The sequence below is a fragment of the Cataglyphis hispanica genome, chromosome 4, assembly GCF_021464435.1.
Source record: "Cataglyphis hispanica isolate Lineage 1 chromosome 4, ULB_Chis1_1.0, whole genome shotgun sequence".
Classification (NCBI taxonomy): domain Eukaryota; kingdom Metazoa; phylum Arthropoda; class Insecta; order Hymenoptera; family Formicidae; genus Cataglyphis; species Cataglyphis hispanica.
The window spans coordinates 9,524,860-9,546,355 of record NC_065957.1 but is presented as its reverse complement, the minus strand read 5'-3'; the positions used below and the strand labels follow the sequence as shown (position 1 = coordinate 9,546,355).

At 36.8% G+C, this 21,496-nt stretch overlaps 2 protein-coding genes and 1 long non-coding RNA gene across 4 annotated transcripts in view; 2 read left to right on the top strand and 1 right to left on the bottom strand.

Annotated features, from left to right (window-relative positions):
* The window catches only part of LOC126848644 (divergent protein kinase domain 1C), a 13,210-nt gene extending 10,725 nt beyond the window's left edge, over positions 1 to 2,485 (bottom strand). The window contains exon 1 of the mRNA XM_050589669.1: positions 1,957 to 2,485. The gene's annotated coding sequence lies outside the window, so the exon portion shown is untranslated. The remainder of the gene's footprint in view (positions 1 to 1,956) is intronic.
* Positions 1 to 21,496, top strand: part of LOC126848655 (uncharacterized) — a 37,795-nt gene that overhangs the window by 13,415 nt on the left and 2,884 nt on the right. The window lies entirely within an intron of this gene.
* Positions 1 to 21,496, top strand: part of LOC126848631 (glycogen-binding subunit 76A) — a 27,053-nt gene extending 5,557 nt beyond the window's left edge. The window contains exons 1-2 of one of the 2 annotated variants that reach the window (XM_050589644.1): positions 122 to 1,803; positions 13,324 to 21,496. In XM_050589644.1, the coding sequence (XP_050445601.1) occupies positions 1,744 to 1,803; positions 13,324 to 15,804 (2,541 nt within the window). In that variant the 5' untranslated portion in view covers positions 122 to 1,743 and the 3' untranslated portion in view covers positions 15,805 to 21,496. Of the gene's footprint in view, positions 1 to 121; positions 1,804 to 13,323 lie in introns of those variants that run through there. The other variant, XM_050589643.1, reaches the window with a different exon arrangement.

Here is a 21,496-nt window from a genome sequence, read left to right as displayed (position 1 = left end):
GTGAAAATCGATGAAATCGCGCGATAAGATCGATAGAGTGAGATCCGCCGCGTAGCGGCAGGAAGCGAAGCCGCCGCATAATTTAATAATATTACCGGCCGTCTCTCTTACCTCCCCGCAACCCCCCCCCCTTGATGCTGATTTACGACCTCCTCTTCTTCTGCTCGCGCGCGAGAGATGCGCCGGTTTTTATCGCGCCGGATATGTAACGTACACCGGAGTTATCTTATATTTTGTTTTCTCCGCGCGCGTACGAAAACAGTTATTACCGAAGCAGTTCTCGATACGCGTCGCCCCTTCGCGGTGCGATCTTCGAAAATCGCGAGCGGTATCGCTCGATTTACGATCGCGCGACTTTGATCTCCGGCTTGCAGCGCGTTGCAATTTCAGGCATGGACGCACGCGACGAGATGAACGGAGATGCGCCATTTCTCACTGAGATTCTCTCGCCGAGAGCGCCCTGGTAATGCGAATTCGCCGCTTCGTTCGAAGCGCTCGAATTTCGCCGGAATCGCGATTCTATCGAAGGTGCAAGAATGATAAATTATCGTTCACTTAAAATCTTAAAAGACGTGCGATTGAATAAGATGAAGGTAAGCCCGCATATAATTATGAATGTGTCACTTTGCCGATATATCAAATTCCTTCTTCGACATGCTCGATAATATTTCTCTATCTTCTCTCATTTTGTCTCCATTTAATGCAGCGTACAATGAATTGATTAATCGGTCGGATTAATCAAAGATTCCTTTGCCTTCAATCTTTACGTCAACCTTTTAATTTTTCTTTCTTTTATAAATTTAAAAAGAAAATTGCATATACCACCACGTATCACGCTTGGTCAGATTCATCGATGCCTGACAAAGTGCAGGCACTTATCAGTCGCCTTACGAGCGGTGTTGCTATGCGATATGGAAGGGGTCTCCGGAGTCACCTACTAGCTCGACCAGTCAGAAGTCAGTGTGCGTAAGCCGGCCGGTCGTGCCGGCTCCACTTCAGCTTTCAGCCTTCGCTCTCGCGCTGCAACACCCGCTTAGTAGCCGTTCCGTCGCGCCGTAAAGAGAGTTTCTCTCTCGGGTAGCACGGCTTCGCCACGTCGGTGACGATCGATCGAACGATCGTACGCGATCGAGGACACCCGTCACGGCTGGCAAAAAGAAAGAAAGAGAAATCGCGTTTGTAAAAATCGAAAATAAAGTCGAAATCCAAATGCCGTGAAACTTTTCTCAATTTAAGGGATCATCTCTATTTCCCTCTCATATATCGTAGAGATTCTAACTCCAAAGGCGTACGATTTAAATTCCGGCGTTGGTATCGATTAGTATCGGCACGATCCGAAGAAAAATAAACACAGATTTGTTTTGAAGGGGAATTCTCTTAAAATAGGGGATTCGCGAGCGAAAAGTATGACGAGTGCGGCTCGCCGGGTTCTCGCGTCGCGCGCTGCTCTGTTCGTGAGACCATCGCCGCGTGAGGCGAAGAGTTATACGCGTTACGGACTTCCATCTGTGCCGCAAACTCGCGCGCGAGAAGTGAATTTGATTTCTAAAAGGGAAGCACGCTTTTTTTTCAGTTGATCATTAACGCATAATGTTTGAAGGCTCGCGATTATATCGGATAGCTTGTACGGAGTTTCGCGATCGTCGGTTGATCGTCTAACATCACCGGCACGTAAGTCTCGTTACGAAATCAAGACCGGTCGATTTCCGATACACGATATATTCGACGGTTTTAAGAGTGATCATGATAGAGAAGGAAAAAGCCCAGGACGAGTCGAAGACGGGAGAACAGGCGAGCTCGATGGTAAATAAATAACCGCTCTTTTTCTCGAGAGGAAGAATGGCATTTTTGAAATATTTCTAACGATATATTGATCGATATTGATAACACACACACACACACACACACAGACGTTATAGATACGGTGGGTAATATAAAAATTTTTTTGCAAATTACCTGAGAGATAACGCGATTCTCCTCGGACAATGAAATTACAGAACGCACTTACGATTTGTTGCTTCTCGTCCCGTAATTTCACGATTCTAAAGCGTTTCGATAAAAACTAAAAAGTAGCTAATTTTATCGAAACGCATAATGAGTATTCATTATGCAATTTGTTGCACTTGCGTGCACACGCGCACTATTTTACACATCTCGTCTCGAGGAAACATTTCGCGAGGGTTACTGACGAGGGTCCGTTCTAGATTATTTCACTCGGGGCGATGCACGGATGAATGAATTAACGTTCCACGGTAAATACGAAGGTGAAGCCTCCTTGAACGCCTTGACACCAAAAACCGAACGATGGTCGTTCGCGCCAACTGTATTCAGCTCTGCATCTGCATCGTGCTCAGACGAGGCTGATAAAGGTCGTTATAACACGCCGATTCGAAATCGCCGTGATTTCGGCGACCTTTGTAGTCAAATCGAGTACTCTATTTTTGTTTTGATAAGAGCTCTGTCTGTCATAACGGACGTGAATCGTATTTTCGTGCGATTATATTTTTGGAATGTTTGCGTGCGGAGAAATATTGTTTAATTATAAAATGTAGCTCTTTATAAATTAGAAAAAAATCGAATTATTGCTACATCTCGATTTTTATCTGTATCAGTTAATATGTATAAATCATACTTAATAAATATAAGTAAATATATCATATAAATATATCATACTTAATAAATATAAGTATGATTAGTTATAATAAAAAAATAATATAATGACTAATGCACTAGAAATTTTTTTTTATAAATCGTATATTTTAATTTGTGATATATATATATAATTTATTAAAATTTTTGCGCAAATTGATTGATTTTTTAAAGAGATAACTTGAGATTCTCTTGGAAGACTAATATTGATATATAAGGTTAATATAAAATTATTAATGAATAGAGTGAATTTTCTTTATTACAGCATCTCTTATCTTTTATTAATTTTTATGGAATTTGATTTTATTTGATTTTTACAAAACTTAATTGGATTACATAATCGGATTACGAATGATTCGAATTGCATTTCTCTCAGCATATAAGACGGTTTCGTTACCAATATTTCCGCGTCCAATATCTTAAGACTGAAGATAATTTATAATACGAACAAAGAGTGTTTTTTTAGAAATAATGCTGATATTCGCGTTAATAGAATTTTCCATATGCCATTTGCTCGTTATTCGCCCTCGTACGAATGATGATGAATGAATGAATTCTTTTTCTCTTCGAGTGTAAGCACTTTGTTGGAAGGAGATCGTGGATTTATCGCCGAGTAGATGCAACGAGTGGCGATAACTGCGATAATTTCCCTCTCAGAATTAATAATGTTATTAAGGTTTCGTTAATGATATAAGGAGTATATAGATCGAGACGAATTTTTTCTCTTTCTCTCTCATAAGTTTAAAACATTTCGATTTACCGCATCTTTGCTTTTTTTTCTTGCGAACTCTATTGTTTGCCTCCGATGTAAAAAAACTGTCATTATGAAATACCTTATCTGAGGTATATCGCAATGAAATTTTAACTGCGCACTTAACGCAGAGCTGCGATGCTGTCAATTTGAATTAGACGTCTGCAAAAAGCATTATTTACAATTATTTTTTTAAACGTATGTATGTGCGGCGGGTTATCTTCAAGTGCAATAGTGGACATTCACGATGCTCCTTGCATGAGTCTTGCTATCCGAATGTTAATGTGATAACCCCGTCTTATTGTCTGACTTCTACCACCAAGACTGATGGTATTATTAATAGTTGTGTATGATTTCCAAGGAAAATAAAGCTATATATGAACTGTCAATGTCATTGTTAAGTTCATGATTATTTTACTTAAATTGCATGCGATTATTTCAATTTTATACAATATAATTCTGCCGATTATTTTATATTGTTTAAGTAAAAGGTACTAGTCAAAAACTGAAAAAGTTGATTTAACATTACAAAAAATATTCTTTTTTTTTTTTTTTTTAAGGAAAACTAAAAGATTTAAATGCTTGGCTTTTCTTTCTATTGAATTCATTTTCTTACCAGCAAAATTTATTTATTACTATTTTTAGAAAAATATGTGTGATTTGTGACAATAATCTTAAGAATTTCAATGTACAACGATATGAATTTAAGTTAAAAAATAGAAAGAGAGAGAAAGATTAAGAGCATATTATTTTACGAAAAAATTATAAAATAATAAATTTAATTATTATTTTATAAAATAATAAGTTACTCTAAAATTAGAGGGATAAAAAATAATTTGTCCAACAAATTGATTTGTTCGTTTTTAAAAACCGCGAGCCGTCTTATCTTATTTTAAAACGTGTCGGAAAGTTCAAGGTCTGGCTTATGATGTACCGAACGTGAGTGGCGTCGACTTATCAGTTTTTATAGCTGCTATAAATATGCCAGCGCTAATCGTTCCCCCCATCGTAGATTGTACGAGTGTCTCTATGTACGCATGAAAGATGTATCATGTATCGCATACATCATAGAGAAAAAGTGAATTGATGACGATTAATTATGCGTTTATTTATATACAATGTATCGGTGTATAAAAAAAAAATGTTTACACGCATCTGCACTGAACTCGATAATCGTCGGTACGAAACAGACTTGATAACGGTGGGACGATGTAGGAAGGTCATGTTAAATTCTTCTGTTTGTTGTCGTCTGTATCTTTTCTGCATTTTTGAAGCCAGAAGAATTTATAATCGATGCCACAATAATCGCGATAAGAGGAAGCAAAAAAATTGTTGTGAATTTTTTTAATATAACTTAAAACAACTTACTTCTTTATCCTTTATTCTAAATTTTATTCTATACATCAAAGATAATCAGAGCAATTATATTTTCCATTGTATTACATTCGATACGATGATAGTTGAATTTTATCACAATTATGCAGACTGATTCTGGTTTTTAAAGAACTTAATATCGCATTTGTTATATTTTTAAAATATATTTTTTCCTGACGCGCATTCGCTAGAGTGCATGATTTTTTTCGCATGCTTATCGTTTGCTCACGACCGCGTGCACTTTCACAAGATATCTCGATAAAAGGAACAATATTTTTAACGTCATTTAAATATCACGACCATAGAATAATCCCAGAATTCGTCTTATATTTTTTATTTTGCTTTCTCTTATAAATACATTCTAAAAAAAAAAAAAAACATTGCGAAAATCAATTTTCATACTGTGATGAAATCTTGTAAATTGCAATCATAATTGTACGAGACTTGATCAGGAGATTTTCTTCCTGCATTATCAAACGCTCATTATTATTTTAATATTATTATTTCAAAAATGTTTACATGATCTAAATATTGACATGATTTAAATCACATTAGGAAGAGATCACTAGTTTTAGCGAAAGCGTAGAGTTTTATCAGCTTCTACGTCTACTACTATTTTTTTATCAGCTTATACAAATATGTGTATTTTTTATTATAAATGTTTTATTAATTTTACGAATAAATTATACATTTTATTTACGTAAATTTTTTTATTTATGTTACAAAAAAGTTTTCTAACTTTTTTTGTGTGTGCAGAAATTAATTAATATCACTTTGCCATTTTTGTATCTAATGTAACTGTCTGTCGACATGTAATAGAACATCTGTTGCATTCTGATCGTATCATGTACGTATACATATATAATACAAAATGCTCTAAAACAATTAAATGTTTTTTTAACAACAAATTCCTTGGCTGCAGTCGATTTTTCCTTAGAGACAGTATAAAAAATGTCTGTTATTAAAAGAGCATTCGGTAATTTTGAGGTACTATGAATATGTCAATGTATGCAAATTTATTTATCCTTACTCCTCTCTCTCTTTGTTTTCATGCACAGCGTTGCTGTGCATGAAAACAAAGTAACTAGGTGCGAAAATGCATCCGCAGAGTCGTTATCTCAGAATAAGTTTTTTTTTTCTTTTCTCTTTTCTTTTCTTTCTCTTCGTCAACGGAGATTATACACGGCGAGGGGTTATCGCGTCGCAATTCACAAGACGCGTACCCTGATCAGTGTATCCATCATCAGATGATATCTGTATTTCGCAGTAATTAATGCGCTAATTACAATCTTCTCAGTCTGCAGCGGTTTGATAGGAAGAGACGTGGAGAAAGTTCCGTCTGCGTTCATCGTTAAAGCATGTGACTATTTCGTCTTGTCCTATTTGCAGTCGAGCAAAATTGATCAGGTATGCGGAAGGACAAAGTTATGAAGAAGAGTTTAACTTAATCATACTTAACATCTGATCCTTGTGCAAATAATTTTACGAGTTTCTTCTGAAACGCGCATCTCGAGACGAGTAAGTGATCATAAAGGGGCATCAACTAGAAATCATCTGACATCTATATTTTATTATTAATGAGTCCAGGATTAGAATAGCAAAAACTTAATGGATCGCAGCATTTCGCAGACATTTGGCATTTTGCAAGTTTGGCGTTCTGATAAAAAAATCTCGTATAATTATTTATCACAGTTGTTATCTGTTTGATAATCCCTCGTTATTTAATTCAGTTTGTTACAGTACATATTACAACGAAATCGAATGCATACATGAGTAGATATTCCAAGAGGGAGTTTGGTTAAAATAAATATTTTAACGTTTTATTTTAAATAACTTTTTAATTAATTCTTAAATTCTGTGTGTTTATAAAACTTTCATAATTTAACTTTTAGATAAAATTATTTTAAACTTATCAATTTTCGAAATTAAATCACACTTTGTTGTTGCTTCCGCCTTTCCTTAAAGTTTTATTTAATATTCCAAAGTTTTAAATACTTTCCAAACTTTTTGTTGAGAACAAATAATTAAAATTAATAATTGCTTTAATTTTTCTAATAACATAATCTAATCAGTCAGTTTGAACAACTGACTCTTGTGTGTGAGTTCTTTTTTATTAAATAATGCAATCCTTATACAGAGTACTTGTACCTCGTCTTGTAGTACACATGCGGAAGGTTCATTGTACCTAATGCAGTTAGTTTGCATAGGAGAGGGCCGTTTGCAAACGAGCTACGCGTGATAAATGTTGGTCGATATATCACGTTGCACACACTTTCTATCAACTTGATAACATCGAACAGCGAATAATAATGCACGATTGTTGAATTGATACTTATAGTATGAGATAATGACCTCTCTTATCGTCGCTCGACACACGTTTAGAGCAGAATAATAGGCAAGGAAACTTCATTAACGCGATCTGCCGTTTCGGAAAAATCGTATAATGGATAGATTTTAAAAAGAACCGTGTCAGCATTTTCTTGGATAAATCGGGAATTTAGCGCGCTATCAATTAATTAGCTAATTATTTGACCCGACATAAACAGATCTTGATAAATCCTTATCACATTCTTCGTGAATCGCACAAAACGATTCGCTCAATCTTTATAATACACATACATACATCGCGTATTTATTATTGTGATTGCCGAAAGATTGCCGTGTAATGAAGGTGTGTGTGTAGAAGGATTTTAATAAATTCTTCTTTGATATTTCTCGAGGAGAAAATCTTTTGTCATGAAATAAGTTCGCAGGAAAAAAAAGCTCGCGCGGAGAATCATTTAAATAACAATGAGATGTTTATTTTTACACAGGTCATGTCTTCCTATCGGAGGCGCTTACACGCTTCAGCACTGATTCACAAGTTTTTATAATGAAAATTAATTTCATCCTGCATTTAACAAAGTAGCGTGTAATATCGCGCAAATGCGATCTCGTGCTGACGCACGAGAGGACGAGGATGAGAGATTTTATTCGCGGAATGAAATCTTTCTCCGCTAATAAATCGCGATATAGCGTTAAATTAACGACGTATGTTCTGTGATTCCCAGCAAGTCTCACTGAAACGATAGAGAATAGAGCCGGGCGAGGTGACGAGGTCGAGTTTGAGAGAAGCAAAGTACGTGAAGTTGTCGAAAAAAATCTGGATTTTTTTCTCGATGACAGAATGCGGGTCCTTCTCAAGTTACCTGCTCGCTCGTTTAACGAAAACATTTTTTAATGTCTCGCGCTAGTAGATCGGATAATCGGTGTCACGCAGATATGCGTAAGATAAGGACACATATACGATGCATGTCACGCGCGATTATGTTTAATCTTATTCACACGTAATTTCACCACGCTTTTTGGCCCCTCCTCTGGTAACCGACTACGCAAAAAGCGCATTTCGGGACGCGAGATATATTGATGAGCGATATCTCTGTACGTTGCCAAAGGATATTTAGTTGTATGTATATAAAGCATCGAATACCGTTCTCTTTTTATCCTGCCATTTTATAGCTGCCATTAAATAGCCGATTTCTACGGCTGGCAAATGTAAATCATCACGGTTATCAAATCTCAAGATGTTCATTCTCCGAGGTAGTTGTTTTACTGTTGTTAATTAATTAATTAGAATGCTGATATACCTATATATATTTGATCTCGCTTTTTTAGATATAATAACATGTCACTATATTTAAAATTAGCGGCTACATAAAATTAAATAAAATAATAAATTTTCCATTTTATTATATATATTATATCTTCATAAATAAATTATTTCGAGAGATTTTAATTGATTCGAAAGATATTTAAATATACTTAAGAAATGATCTTTAATTAAAAAGTTTTCTCATTTGTGAATCTGAACTGATTAGCAAGCCGACATATTAATTGTTGCGGCAACCAATTAAGAAATTAACTTTTATTATCTGCATATCATATTTACGTATATGTATATCAAATAGCAGAGAGAATATTCTCATTATCCACAAAGATCGATCTTTTTTTATTTTATTCGAACTGAACTTATTATAATTGCGATGTCACCAAGATTACAAATAATTTTTTTGGGTGAAACTTCCGCATCAATCTTCATTGGAACGCATATAAAATCATACTGTTGAGAAACCCGCGTGTGGCTTTCGCAGATTTCCATTCTGGCTAAATATAAACTGTGACTTTATTTACTCTTGGCAAGAAGTCGATTCTCGTCGGCCTCGAGTCCGAGTCACGGCGCTCGCGTGCAAGTTTATCGATGAATTATTAATTAGCGTTTTACTTGCCAATCTTCATTTATTCCCTAGTAAATTTTTGTGGGTTACCGCGATATTGAAAACAGATATTACGAAATTAACGGAAGGGATGGACTCTCGAGAGGACTCGGAATTCTCCGCAGTAATCTGGAGAACATATGTTTTTTATAATTTTTTTTTTTGTTTTTTTTTTTTGTTAAACAAGCCGCAGAGAAGCATGTTCGAAATTTAAAAGAACCAAATTTTAATAACATGAAAAATTCGATGTTTTTTATTGTTTTGCGACTTTGACTTCAATCAATTAAAATAAAATTCGGGTGACAAATAACTAATGTTTGTAAAATGAGAAAATAATCGAGAAGATAAGAATATGCAAATATTGCAATGTTGGATCTGTTTATCAGGCTGCGGCGCTAAGTTTGCCAATCCATCATCGATTAACTGGGTAGTTGTTGTCTCCATAAATTCGAGCACGTGATTGTCAGCCGGTCTCTTGCGTTTCGGACGTGTTCAATTTATTATCTAATTTTTCCGATTTTACATATTTTTTTATGAACATGTTTTGTACACTATAATATCCAGCAGTATCCAACAGTATTCAGCAGTAAAACGGAGCAATTGGTCCAGAGATCTAACCTTGTACATTGAAGGATTTTAATTCTGTCGATCGGGGGCTGTTATGATCGTAAGTAAGTAATGCGATTCATCATCTCGCTGTCACGTCGTAATTTCTTACTAATCAATTAGGAAGCGGGATCTCGATGATGATTGGGCAATTTTCTCGCGGGGTGCGATAAATCTGTCGCGATAAATTGCGACGTTGCCCTAACTATGGGTCAAGTCACGATTTAAACTGTGTCGGTGAACGATCGCACAAAAATAAAACCTCTTTTTTTTTATTTCTCTCTTTCTCTCTCTCTCTCTCTCTCTCTCCATCTTTCTCTGTCACAATGGGACAAAAATAAACCTGCTGGAAACGTACAGACAGTGATATTTCGACGCGTGTCCGATGCCAAGAAGACCTCAATTCGTAAGTCGTGCCAGTTTGAATAGGGAGAGCGTTATAACCGTCGTCGAATGCGATTATCCTGACGTAAGATTGTCCAAAATTATTCAAATTCGTATAGGAGATAAATCTTTAATCCTCAGAGCCGAGTTTTTCAAAAGCAAAGCTTTGTAAGAAGAAAAAACTTATTCTATACTTTTTCATCTAATTTTCATACGAGATTATTTTATGCTACATCTCGCGATCATTCCTTCCATAATCCCGATTTCATATCGCTACAAGTATGAAATATCATGTCCAATTTATCATGTACCGTAGTTTATCAAATTAACGATCGTCGACTGAATCTCACGCGGAAGATTTTAACGTATAACGGAACCATCTTGTGAAACACCATCTCATTTCCAAGCCAATAAAGTGTACGCCGGTATCGCTCGCGGGTGAAAGACAGGGATTATTCCTGCTAAATAAAATACAAGAGAGAGAGAGAGAGAGACAGAGAGAGAGTTTCGCATTTCCCGACGCGGTAAGGCGTGGCGTATTCGCGGCCACTCGCTTGACACTCGCCGTTATCGCGTCCAAGACGGGAAGCGTTCGTCAATGCAACACGGATCTCTGGAGTCATCCGGTGAATTCTTCGCCGTGGGTCTCCGCTCCAGACTCCACACCTCGTCGCCGAAGGCGCGCGATCTTATCTGACTCGTAAACTTTCTTTATCTCAATCATAAACGCGTACGCACGCAATCTCGGAGCAACTTGGAGCGATTAAAGTATTGTTCACGGTAAAGCTCAGATATCGGGTTATTACGTTGTAGCGTGGCTCGAATTGTAATGCAATTGCATCTAGATTGTTCGTAAATAAGCAAACATTTGCATGTCGGACGGGGAATGTGTAAGCATAAAAGATAGCCGGTGGTTTTTAAAGAAAGAACGGTGAAGACATAATAATTATGATGGATTGTTTCGTTCGAGATTATTTTAAAGCCGAAAGATCTAGTGAAAGGGTCCGTTTTTGAAGCGGAACGACATTTTAAGTCCCGTTTATGCAGGCGTCGTGCTGTCATTGCGAGCAACTCTTTACTGAAGCCTATATGCTAGGCCTAGTCTTACATAACGATTATCTATCGCGAGCCGCCCAGACTTCCAATAGACGTAGCGCGCGTAAACACATGCGTGTCTGTTAGCATTCATGGCAAAGCGAGTGACTAGAAAAACGAAGAAATTTATCTGTCACTTCAAAGTTAACCCCTTTATGCGCGCTGCTTTTTCCCCGATACACGCCATACGGTCGTAAACCGGTTTTATGCTAACTCGATGTGTTCGCATTAAACAACATTACTGGCACTATTTCTGGATTCTCGTATTAAAATATTTGACGTGCATCAAAACTTGTGCATCGCGTATAAGGTAGCTGAATTAATTGTTTTGTCATTTGTAATAATAAATCTATATATATATATATATATATCTCACAATTCTATGATTTTAAATGTTTCTCTGATATATTTGAGGAGTTAATTTTTCTCTACAATTTCTGAATTTAAACTTTTTGCTAACAATAAACTACATTTTAGACGGATAAATAAAATGGATATAGTGAATTTATTTACAAAAAAATATTTTTGTAAATAAATTCGATAGATCCGATATTGAAAAATCGAGAGATGTGTCAGTGTTAAATGCTAATGATGCGATTGAAAAAAAAAAACTCAAGATCGTAAATCGCATTCTATCATTTAAGCGTCTGTTATATAAATCATAGCGCGAGTTATTTTTCTCGATGCGGTTTTTAAAATCGTCTTGCGCTCGGCGCCGTCTGTACGTGTGTATGTAGGAGAGAGACTCTCGAGATAAAAATAAATATCGATAAATCACACGCTTCAAAATATCCGTCCATTGCACAGGAATTTCGTGCAGGATGCGTGAGCGAAATGTCACCTTAGCGCGATACGCTAATGCAAGAGGGGGCGGCGGGGGGAATTGATTCGCGGCCAATTGCGCGTGTATTTATATCGTTCCAATTTTCTCACGCCGCCGCGCGCACGCCACTTTTCTACGTATGTGCGATCGCGAATCTACCGAGAGTAGAGTGTACACATCGTTGTTTTGCGCGTCTCAATTGATTATCACTTCTTTGTTATATAACTGCGCTCGCGTGATATCCTCTTTGAATTCTCATTGAGTGCGACACGTACTGTCCACGATTTTTTTTTCCAATGAAAAAAATGCCCGTCGAGTGTTTCCCTTAGGTACATACTTTGGCGAACAAAGACGTATCTCGAGGACGAGAAATTGTCATTTCTAAGAATCGCTGTCGATGGCTAATTATAATTTCGAAAAATATAATCGTGTATAAAATAGCAATGAATAGAAACGCGAAACCTAAGGAAACATTTTTCTCCTCCTTTTGCCTCGTTCTAAATCTTCGTAATAAATCGATATTTATTCTAAAAATTTAATTGTCAATTATCGCGATCTGTGCCACTCGATTCTATTCTTGTGTGGAAAAGAATGCGAGATGGTTACATAAACTCCGAATTATCGTCGATCCCAGTAAATTTTAGACACAGATATTTGAATAATCGCGTATATGCACGTACCGCTTTTCTACAGAGAAATCAAAGATCGGCGCGATTGGTATTGGATATTTTGCGCGTTAAAGAATGATGCACGTGGATCGTAATGACCAATCATTTGCACTTCCTGCGGCGCTCTTTCGATACCGCGCAATATTGTGCCCGTGAGCCAATGCTGTGACTATTAATGATGAGCGTATTAGTGACTCCGTCACTAACTCTATTCAGTGCTTCGATTCTTTTTTTATATTCCCATTTACAAAGCGTTAACGAGCTGTTGACTGCGGTTAACGAGCTGACTTCAATTATCTATCGAGCTCCATTCGCAATCGATAAAGTAAGGATCATTAACTTTAAAATATCTCTCTCTCTCTCTTTCTCTCATATATTCTAAGAAATAACCGCTGGCAACACAATATATCGGAAGAGAAATACATTTAACGCAATTATAATTGATCGATAATCTTGATAGTCATCTTGTTGTACAAGAAAAAAAAAAGAGAATTTAACTATCGTTTTTTTTTTATATCTCTTAGATGATACACAAGATTATTTATAGTAAAAATATGTTTGAATTATTTATCTTGCTTCGTGCTAATAATATTTCAATGACATCGACAAATATGAAGAAAACTTTAAATTCTCGCTTCGTCTCGTAGAGTCAATATCTGACGATCAAGTATGTTTTCCTTGCCGCGACGAACTTAAATCCGTCGCTTTCCTCTTTTTTAGAACGGCAATTCGGACAGCGTGCCGGCAGGTCGAGGCAGCGACCCGACCTCGCCCTCGCCCTCGCCTTCAGAGGGCAGGCACGCGGAGGCCGCGGAAACAACAGCGGGCTCCAACGTCCTCAAGATGAGCAGCACGGATTCGGCGGGCAACGCTCGCGGGCCCTCCTGCGGTCTCGTCAGTTCCCTTCTGCCCACCAGCTGTCGGGGTAGCGCGGAGGCGTTTGCTCGGTGTCTTCATCGACGGCTGACATCCTTGAGCGGCGAAAACGGCTCGCCCGAGCGAGCCGCGGATGCCGCCGTACCGCGCGAGACCTCGTGGTTGCATCCGTCGTCGTCGAGCAACCGCCACTCCACCGCCAACAGTCTCACCGCCACTAATCAACATCCGATTCTTCAGCATCAGCCGCGCCACAGTTCGGAGTCGGATCTCTTCTACGAGTTGGAGGACGGCTCGGGTTCGCCTGCCGAGGAAGCAACCGCTGCCGAGTTGGCGCACCTGCTGGTGAATCCAGAAATTTTGAAAGCGAACCATCACGACGCCTGCCACTGTTCGCCGAGTGGGACTAGGATGACGTCCGGCCTCGTGGGTGTTCACTCCGGAGATTCCGAATCCGGATGCATCTTTGCGTCACCGATTGCCGGCACGCCACCCGACAGCGATTCTTCAGAAGTGTTCTTCGATCCAGAGTCCTCGGACGCTGAGAAATTAAAGAACGAAGTCTTCTTCGACCCGGTCAGCACTTCGGATAGCGAAGTCAATAATTCGAATCTCACCAACAGTAATTTTATTCGCGCGAGAACCAAGATCGCATTGAACGGATGCGTTAGAAGAACGAACACGAATGTGGAACGCAACGAGGACACAACGTCCGAGTCGAGCTGCTCGTCGAGAAGAAATCCCGCTTCTTGCATAAATGGTCAACAGGAAGAACAGGTCGTCTGCAGTTCGGAAGATTCGCTTAACGGCAGGAGTTCTCAGGAAACGACGTCGCCCAGCCACGAGTCTCTATGGAGCACGTTCGACGATAGCACTATGTCACTGCAGGACGAGAGTCCGCCCAGGATCAACCAGAATTCCGTTGTTTCTCACATCTGTCTACCCAAGTCGCATTCAGACTCGGAGCTACCTAGCAACGGTATTAACACGGCAATATCCAACAAACTCAAAACAGATAGGTGGAACGAAGAGGTAGAGGAAGAAGAAGAAGATGAGGACAATGAAAAGAACAAGAACGACGAGCATGACGTTGAGGAAGTTAATTTCGTCAACGGTGTAGCGAAGATGGGCAATGACAATGAGCTCGATGACTTTCTTGATGATGTTGAAGACTCTGTTGATAAGGCGAAGAATCGGGAAGGCTGTACAGAATTTGCAGATATCACGAAGGCATCGTCAATAAATACGGCGCATGCAACGCCGCTAAAAGTGGATGATACGATTGCCAACGATACGGATCAATCTACTTATAGCAGCGCTGTTGATGTTCCGGAAGAGCTTACACTGGAATGCTCAAGCAGCGATGAGATAACAACTCCGAAGAGCGAGCTAAAGTTGCGGCTTGAAAACGACGACGCGCAATGTAATGACGAGGACAAGAGGCTGAGTTTGTTGCTGAAGAAGCTCGGTGGTAATTCCAACGTGAAGGAAGACTCGTCATCGCCGGAGCAAGAGACACAGAGCGAGATAGTAGAAGAGGAGGAGGACAGGCCGCAGAGAGTACGTAGATGTTCCTCGCTGAAGACGGGAAAAACACCGCCAGGCACTCCGCATAGGAAGAAGATCGTCCGTTTCGCGGACAAGCTCGGTCTCGATCTGGCCGATGTGAGGACGTTCCTGGACGAAATACCGAAGATACCGAATTCTGCGTATAGCGACTTGATCTACGATGACATTTTCCGACCACAACAAGACGGTAGTCCGGACAACATCGCGGCGACCACTAGCGATCACCACTGGTGCGATCGTTTTCAGGACGATGGCAGGCGCAGATCCATGTCGGCAATACCCAGGAAACTTGATCGGATGCTGGTGCCGTTGTTCCAGCAGCCTGGCGGCGCGGCGAACTTTCTTGATGTGGTGCGCGAGCGACGAGTTTGCCTTGAAAACGTACTGGTGCAGGACCCGGTGACCTTGGCGATTCAGGGCACGGTGCGTGTTATCAATCTCGACTTTCACAAATCCGTGCACATACGTTACACCCTCAACTCTTGGCGAAACTTCAGCGACCTGCAGGCGACGTACGTGCCCAACTCGTGTGACGGATTCAGCGACAAGTTCACCTTCATCCTCTATTGTCATACGCTACTGGTAGGTCAGAGGCTCGAATTCGCGGTACGTTTCCAGTGCAAGGGAGCGCAGTACTGGGACAACAACGGCGGTGCCAATTACTGCTTTCAGTGCCTGCCGGCCACGTCATCGCCCGGATACATACCGATCACCGCTGAGAATCGATGCGGCAATTGGTCACCAACGTTCTACTGATGAACGACTGAATCGACTTGATATGACGACGGCACGGAAACACAAACAGACTGAATCAGTTGTTAATGAAGAGGCTAACGGCGCGAACTCGCGGTACTTTTTACATGTTCCTAGACGTGCTCCGCGACGAAGTGTGAAAAATGAAATCTTCGGGATTTATCATGGTTTTTTTTTTTATGCTTACGCAGAGCTTTCGGAGAGCTTGCGTGACGATTGTGTTATTAATTTCACATTTGGCTGCGAAGGATTCTTTCAAACATACACTTTGGATACTAATAAGAAATATTTACAATTTTCTCGAAGATTATTTTTGTAAAACTTACTTTAGAAAATTAGTTTTTTCTAGACTTAGAAACGAAACAAGAATCGTGCATTTTTTTGTTTTTATTGAAGTGCGAAACAATTTTTTAAATTTTACATCAAATTTTTTTAATAACACACTAAAATATCTTTTGATATTTTGCACAGTTTACTCTCCGAAATCTTTTTCCACGAAAGCGTTTCCCGAGGAATCACGAAATATACTCCGCCCATTTCCTAAACTGTACCTGTCAAGCCAACGGAGATTACAATCTTGCAAGCTAAATATCTTCTCGCGCAAAGCGAAAAAACGAGAGTACTCGTTCGAAACTGTGAAATGGCCTAAACAGAGCTGGCACAAGAAACGTTAAGGACAAGTAGACGGTTTAAACGTTCCTATGGAAAGAGTACCTTTACAGAGTTTATGTCGGAGTTAAAGCTGATGAATCATTTAATCGATCGTACGAAGGAAATGTCGCTCACGGTCGCGATTTTGTTAGCCGGTACAAAACGACGACAGACGATAACGAAATGAACTTTGTTATAATATTAGTCCTTGTTAGCGATATTTTACAAATTTAGATTTTATCGTAGAAAATGTTCCGTAAGATGTTACACGTACAAATACATTTATACTTTTCTTTCGGGTTATTGTGCTCGACATGGGGTACACGGGATGGGACTTTTGAACAACATAAGATTGAACTGTAACTGGTGCCTCCAAAGATATATCACTCAATTATATATATTTTTCAATTCAATATAATAAAGATTTTAACGTTTTTATAAATCATCTCTTTTTTTTATCGAAAATATAAAGTCGAATTATTTTTAGAGCAAATTTCCCTCGCAAGTTTATTATCGGTTTCAAAATTATTCAATATTGAAAATAAAAAAATTAAAAATAAAAGAATAATGAAGAGAAATAAGTATAAGAACTGGATATATACTAACTGAACATTATTCTTTGCCCATTAAAAATCTCTTTTACACTAATATTTTATTTCTTATAGTAGGAGACCTAGTATATGCGTATATAAAAGAGTTCCATTCGTGTAAGAAAAAAAAAAAACGCGTGAATGGTTATTTTGTATATATATTATATGCATACGTGTACAGGTAGCGTCAGTATTGATGGCAGGCGTGTCATTCATTGACTAATTTTACTTTACGTTACTCAACATAATATTAATGCATTATATTATGTAGAACTCGTTGCGTTTTATGATATAATCCCTGTATATACGTCGATACGTTATACGATGCTTCTCTTACGCAATGTATGTACAATATATTATGCATTGAAAATGCGTCGATTGTGCGGATGGAAAGATTTTTTGCGAGAATTTATTTAAAATACGAATCGTCTGAGATAGAGATCTTTTTTTTTAATTTTATACTCAAAGATTGTATATCGCCGTTTTTGGATGCACAATTGACTTCTACTCTTCATACAATCATCATATTTTTGCAATTACGAATATCCACAAATATTTTAGCATCTATCGAATTATAATTATATGCTTCTCAGATGTTCTTCACATTTTAATAAGTAAATCGCATCTTTTAGCCATATCTAAAGAGTACAATGACATAAATTTTTATCTTATCTTTTTTTCAACTCTCGATCACGTTTTTCTGCATACTTAAGCTTGGGATTAATGCCGCTGCCATAAATCATTATTTTTTGCTCGTGACATTAATTTATAATATAAGAATTTATATGATATAAGAATTTAATATCGAATGTCACGTACACCATCATTATTGAGGCGCGCATAATAATGTACACATGTGAAACAAATCGAATAATCAAGTTAATCGCTAGACAATATTGTAGAAATTTTCGGCGTCGGATGTGTCTGTAAATTAGCTTCTTGGCGGAATATTCTGTAAAATATAAGTGTTGATAGAGTAAAGTAAGATATATTTGATAATAAAACAAATTTAACAAGTCTTTTAGTCATCAGTTGTTAAAATTTTTCTTTATCGCAGTTCTAATGGAGTAGTATTTTACACAGTTTTAGCCACGTTTTTTTAAATAATATTATTTTTTGTATTTTTCGGTGTTATTTATATTGATTGTCTTCCACAAAAAAAAATTTCTAATTTTAACTGTTTATCCAATAAACTGAAAATAAAAGAAATAAAATATCAACGAATTTGTCACGATAATTTTACGTAAAGTAAAAAATTTAATTAATACAAAAATAAAATTTTAAATATATATAAAGAATAAAATTTTATATATATATATATATATATATATTTTTTTTTTTTTCTTTACAACTATAAAAAAGTTGAAATTTGAAATGATATATCTCAAATTTTACCGTATAATATACTCTATATGTATAATGTGCATTATGAATATAATAACAGTGTAAAGATGTTATATATCGTACGTATGTTGAAAGGAATACTGTTACTGATATGATCGGTACGCCGTCACGGAAGTAAACTATCGAAAAGCGCTAATTATATGTGCGAAGCCTAAACACGGCGCACGTGTAACTTCCAGTAAGTGCGAGATTGTTAGCGAGAGAAGTCACACCGAGAATATTTTCCTAAAGATTATTATCAACGATTTATGTCGTCGATCAAGATGCAATGATTACTAGTATAACCGGTAGTAATAATTAAGTAATTATAGAATTAATTAATAATATAGCGACGATTGAAATTGTATCTTTCTGACCACCGAGTTAATCTTGTCGTATAGTCCGTTTCCGCTAGGTACATCGAAAAGAATGAAAAACGTTGCAATGAGTGCGTGTACTAATCTCATCGATCATTTTATGTACGGGGCTTTTATATATATATATATTCCTCTACTTTTTAATCTTAACGGGCTATAAAAATCGATGATGCGTGAATGAGAGTAGTTGTCATCATTTTTTTTTTTTTTTTTTTTGTTTATGTTTTTATTCAAATTGTATCTATATCTCGAAATCTCTCTCTTCCTCTCACAAATAAGCAATCTTCTGCGATTTGGAAGTGAAAGGCTAAATATCTTTGATATATTTGTATAGTTTCTTTCTTTTCTTTCTAGATCGCAGACCAATATTGCTCTCGCTGCGAGATATTGCTGTCATATCCTACATCGTTTATTATGTTGGAATATTCTTAATCGTTAGATCATTCTAAATCATATGACTATAAATTCATTAATCATGTTTCCTTGTACTTCCATAATGATATGTCCGATATACAAAGTAACCGCATTAATTAATGGAGTTCTGTTAGAAATACGTCACAATAGTAGTCCTGTAACGAATCATTAATGATAACGTCATAATAATGAAAAAGAAAAAAAAAACACTTTTAAAATTGGCTATCTGGATATTTTAAACACATGTGGTCTGATTATTTTGATAAAATTTTTTTTTTAATTTATGCGATAAATATGCGAAAGAAAATCGTACGTGTATGAAAAACATACAGTCACCTCTACAGTAATGATATGTCCGATTAAAGCAATTTACAAGTACAATACATTCTACCCTAAAAGATGACCCTAAAAAAGGGAATAAGAATTTACCAGTACAATACATTCTACCCTAAAAGGTGACCTTAAAAGAGGGAATAAGAAAGGACGCTTGGAAGATTCGATATGTAGCCGGGAGATTTTTGTGGAACGAACTATTTTTCTTAGTCCCCCCGTTTATACCCTATTAAGATTTTGTAACTTTAAAGGCGTTTCTGTCTCGGACACAGAAGAGAGATCAAGAGATCTCTAAACATTTTCATCTACGACGAAAATCACTCTTGCGAATATAATTTGTAATTGATAGTTTTTCGAGATAAAAGTCTTATCTTGTCGCGAATATTAGAAGACAAAGAAATAATACGGTGAAATATCGATAGTTACAGTTACAGTTGTATAATATTGTAAAATAAAGACTGTTAGATCTCCTCCCACACCTCCCAATTAGATCTTGAGAGTACATAATTGAATATATATAATAAATATATTACTTTTTATTTAATTTTAATCTCTCTATAAAATAGACTTGATTATATTTGTCATAAAATTTGTTATAAAAAATGTATTATATATACATATATATATTTGTCATAAAATTATGTGCCTAGAAAAATTATCCTTGAGCCTTTCGGGATATTTATTACAATTTACATTTATAATCTATACAATTTGTGCGAATTACATGTTAACGTAACATCGCATTTTACATTATCAATAGCCGATTTCATCTTGCAACGAGATTTAGTATGTATCGGTACCGTCCATGCGTCTCTCTCTCTCGGTCCATACCATTCAAACATTTCTGGATCAATAAGAATTAATATCGATTAATTTGTAGAAAGCCTTACGTCAGATAAATAACATATTCGTGCTGTTGATAAGAAGGTATGGATCGATGGAAAATGTGCCTAAACGTTTGCCTAATCATTAGATCATTATAAATCATATGACTATAAATTCGAAAATAATATCTGTGTCCGAGACAGCGTCGATTAGCATATATTTTTCTATGTAGATACATAGATATATGTGGATAAGTCGAAATCCGTGTCAAATCTTTTGCAATATTGAAAGCTATTACCGATAATTATATTTCTATTATAAAGTCAATGTAATACAACAGTCCAAAATAGTGCATATCAAGGATCGATTCAACTTTATATGTTTGCGAGAATAAAATACTGATCCTGCGAAGGTATATTTACGAAAGTTCGTAAATTTTATTGATGAATTTAGTTGAATATAAAAAAGTGTAATTAATGTCAAAGGGCGCTGATAAATTCACAGATAAAAATACCAAGTCTGAATATACATATATACATGGTGTTCAATTGTAAAAGTGCAAGACCAAATTTGCTTTCGATTATTATGCAATATTCACATATTGTTATGCAATGCCCAATTAATCCTTTTATCTTTATGATACATCGAATAGTTAAAAGTTGCGCTTGAAAACTGATTCTCAATCTAACATGTTTATATTATTAGCGTAACATATGTTTATTTATAAATATGGTATTGTGTGTTGTATATATCGTAAGAGAACTTCGAACGATTGAAAAATTAATGAAATGTTTTGCGAAATTTTATCAGAATAATTCTCGACGTTATATTCGCATAATTTGTTACAATCATCTGTATTGTTAGATGAAGATATTAAGTTAAGCGTTCTTTCTTTTCTAATCGCGTCAATTCACACGTTGTAAGGCGAGAATGCGTGCGTAAATAACGTTGTTTGAAAATAGAAGTTAGATATATGCGCGAAAAAAAGGCTGAATAGGGAAGGAGTACAATATGTATAAATATATACAAACATATACGATATTTCTGTAACACACATACACGCATACACTCATACTCTTGTTCTATATATTATTGAAATAATAAATGAAACGATTTATAATT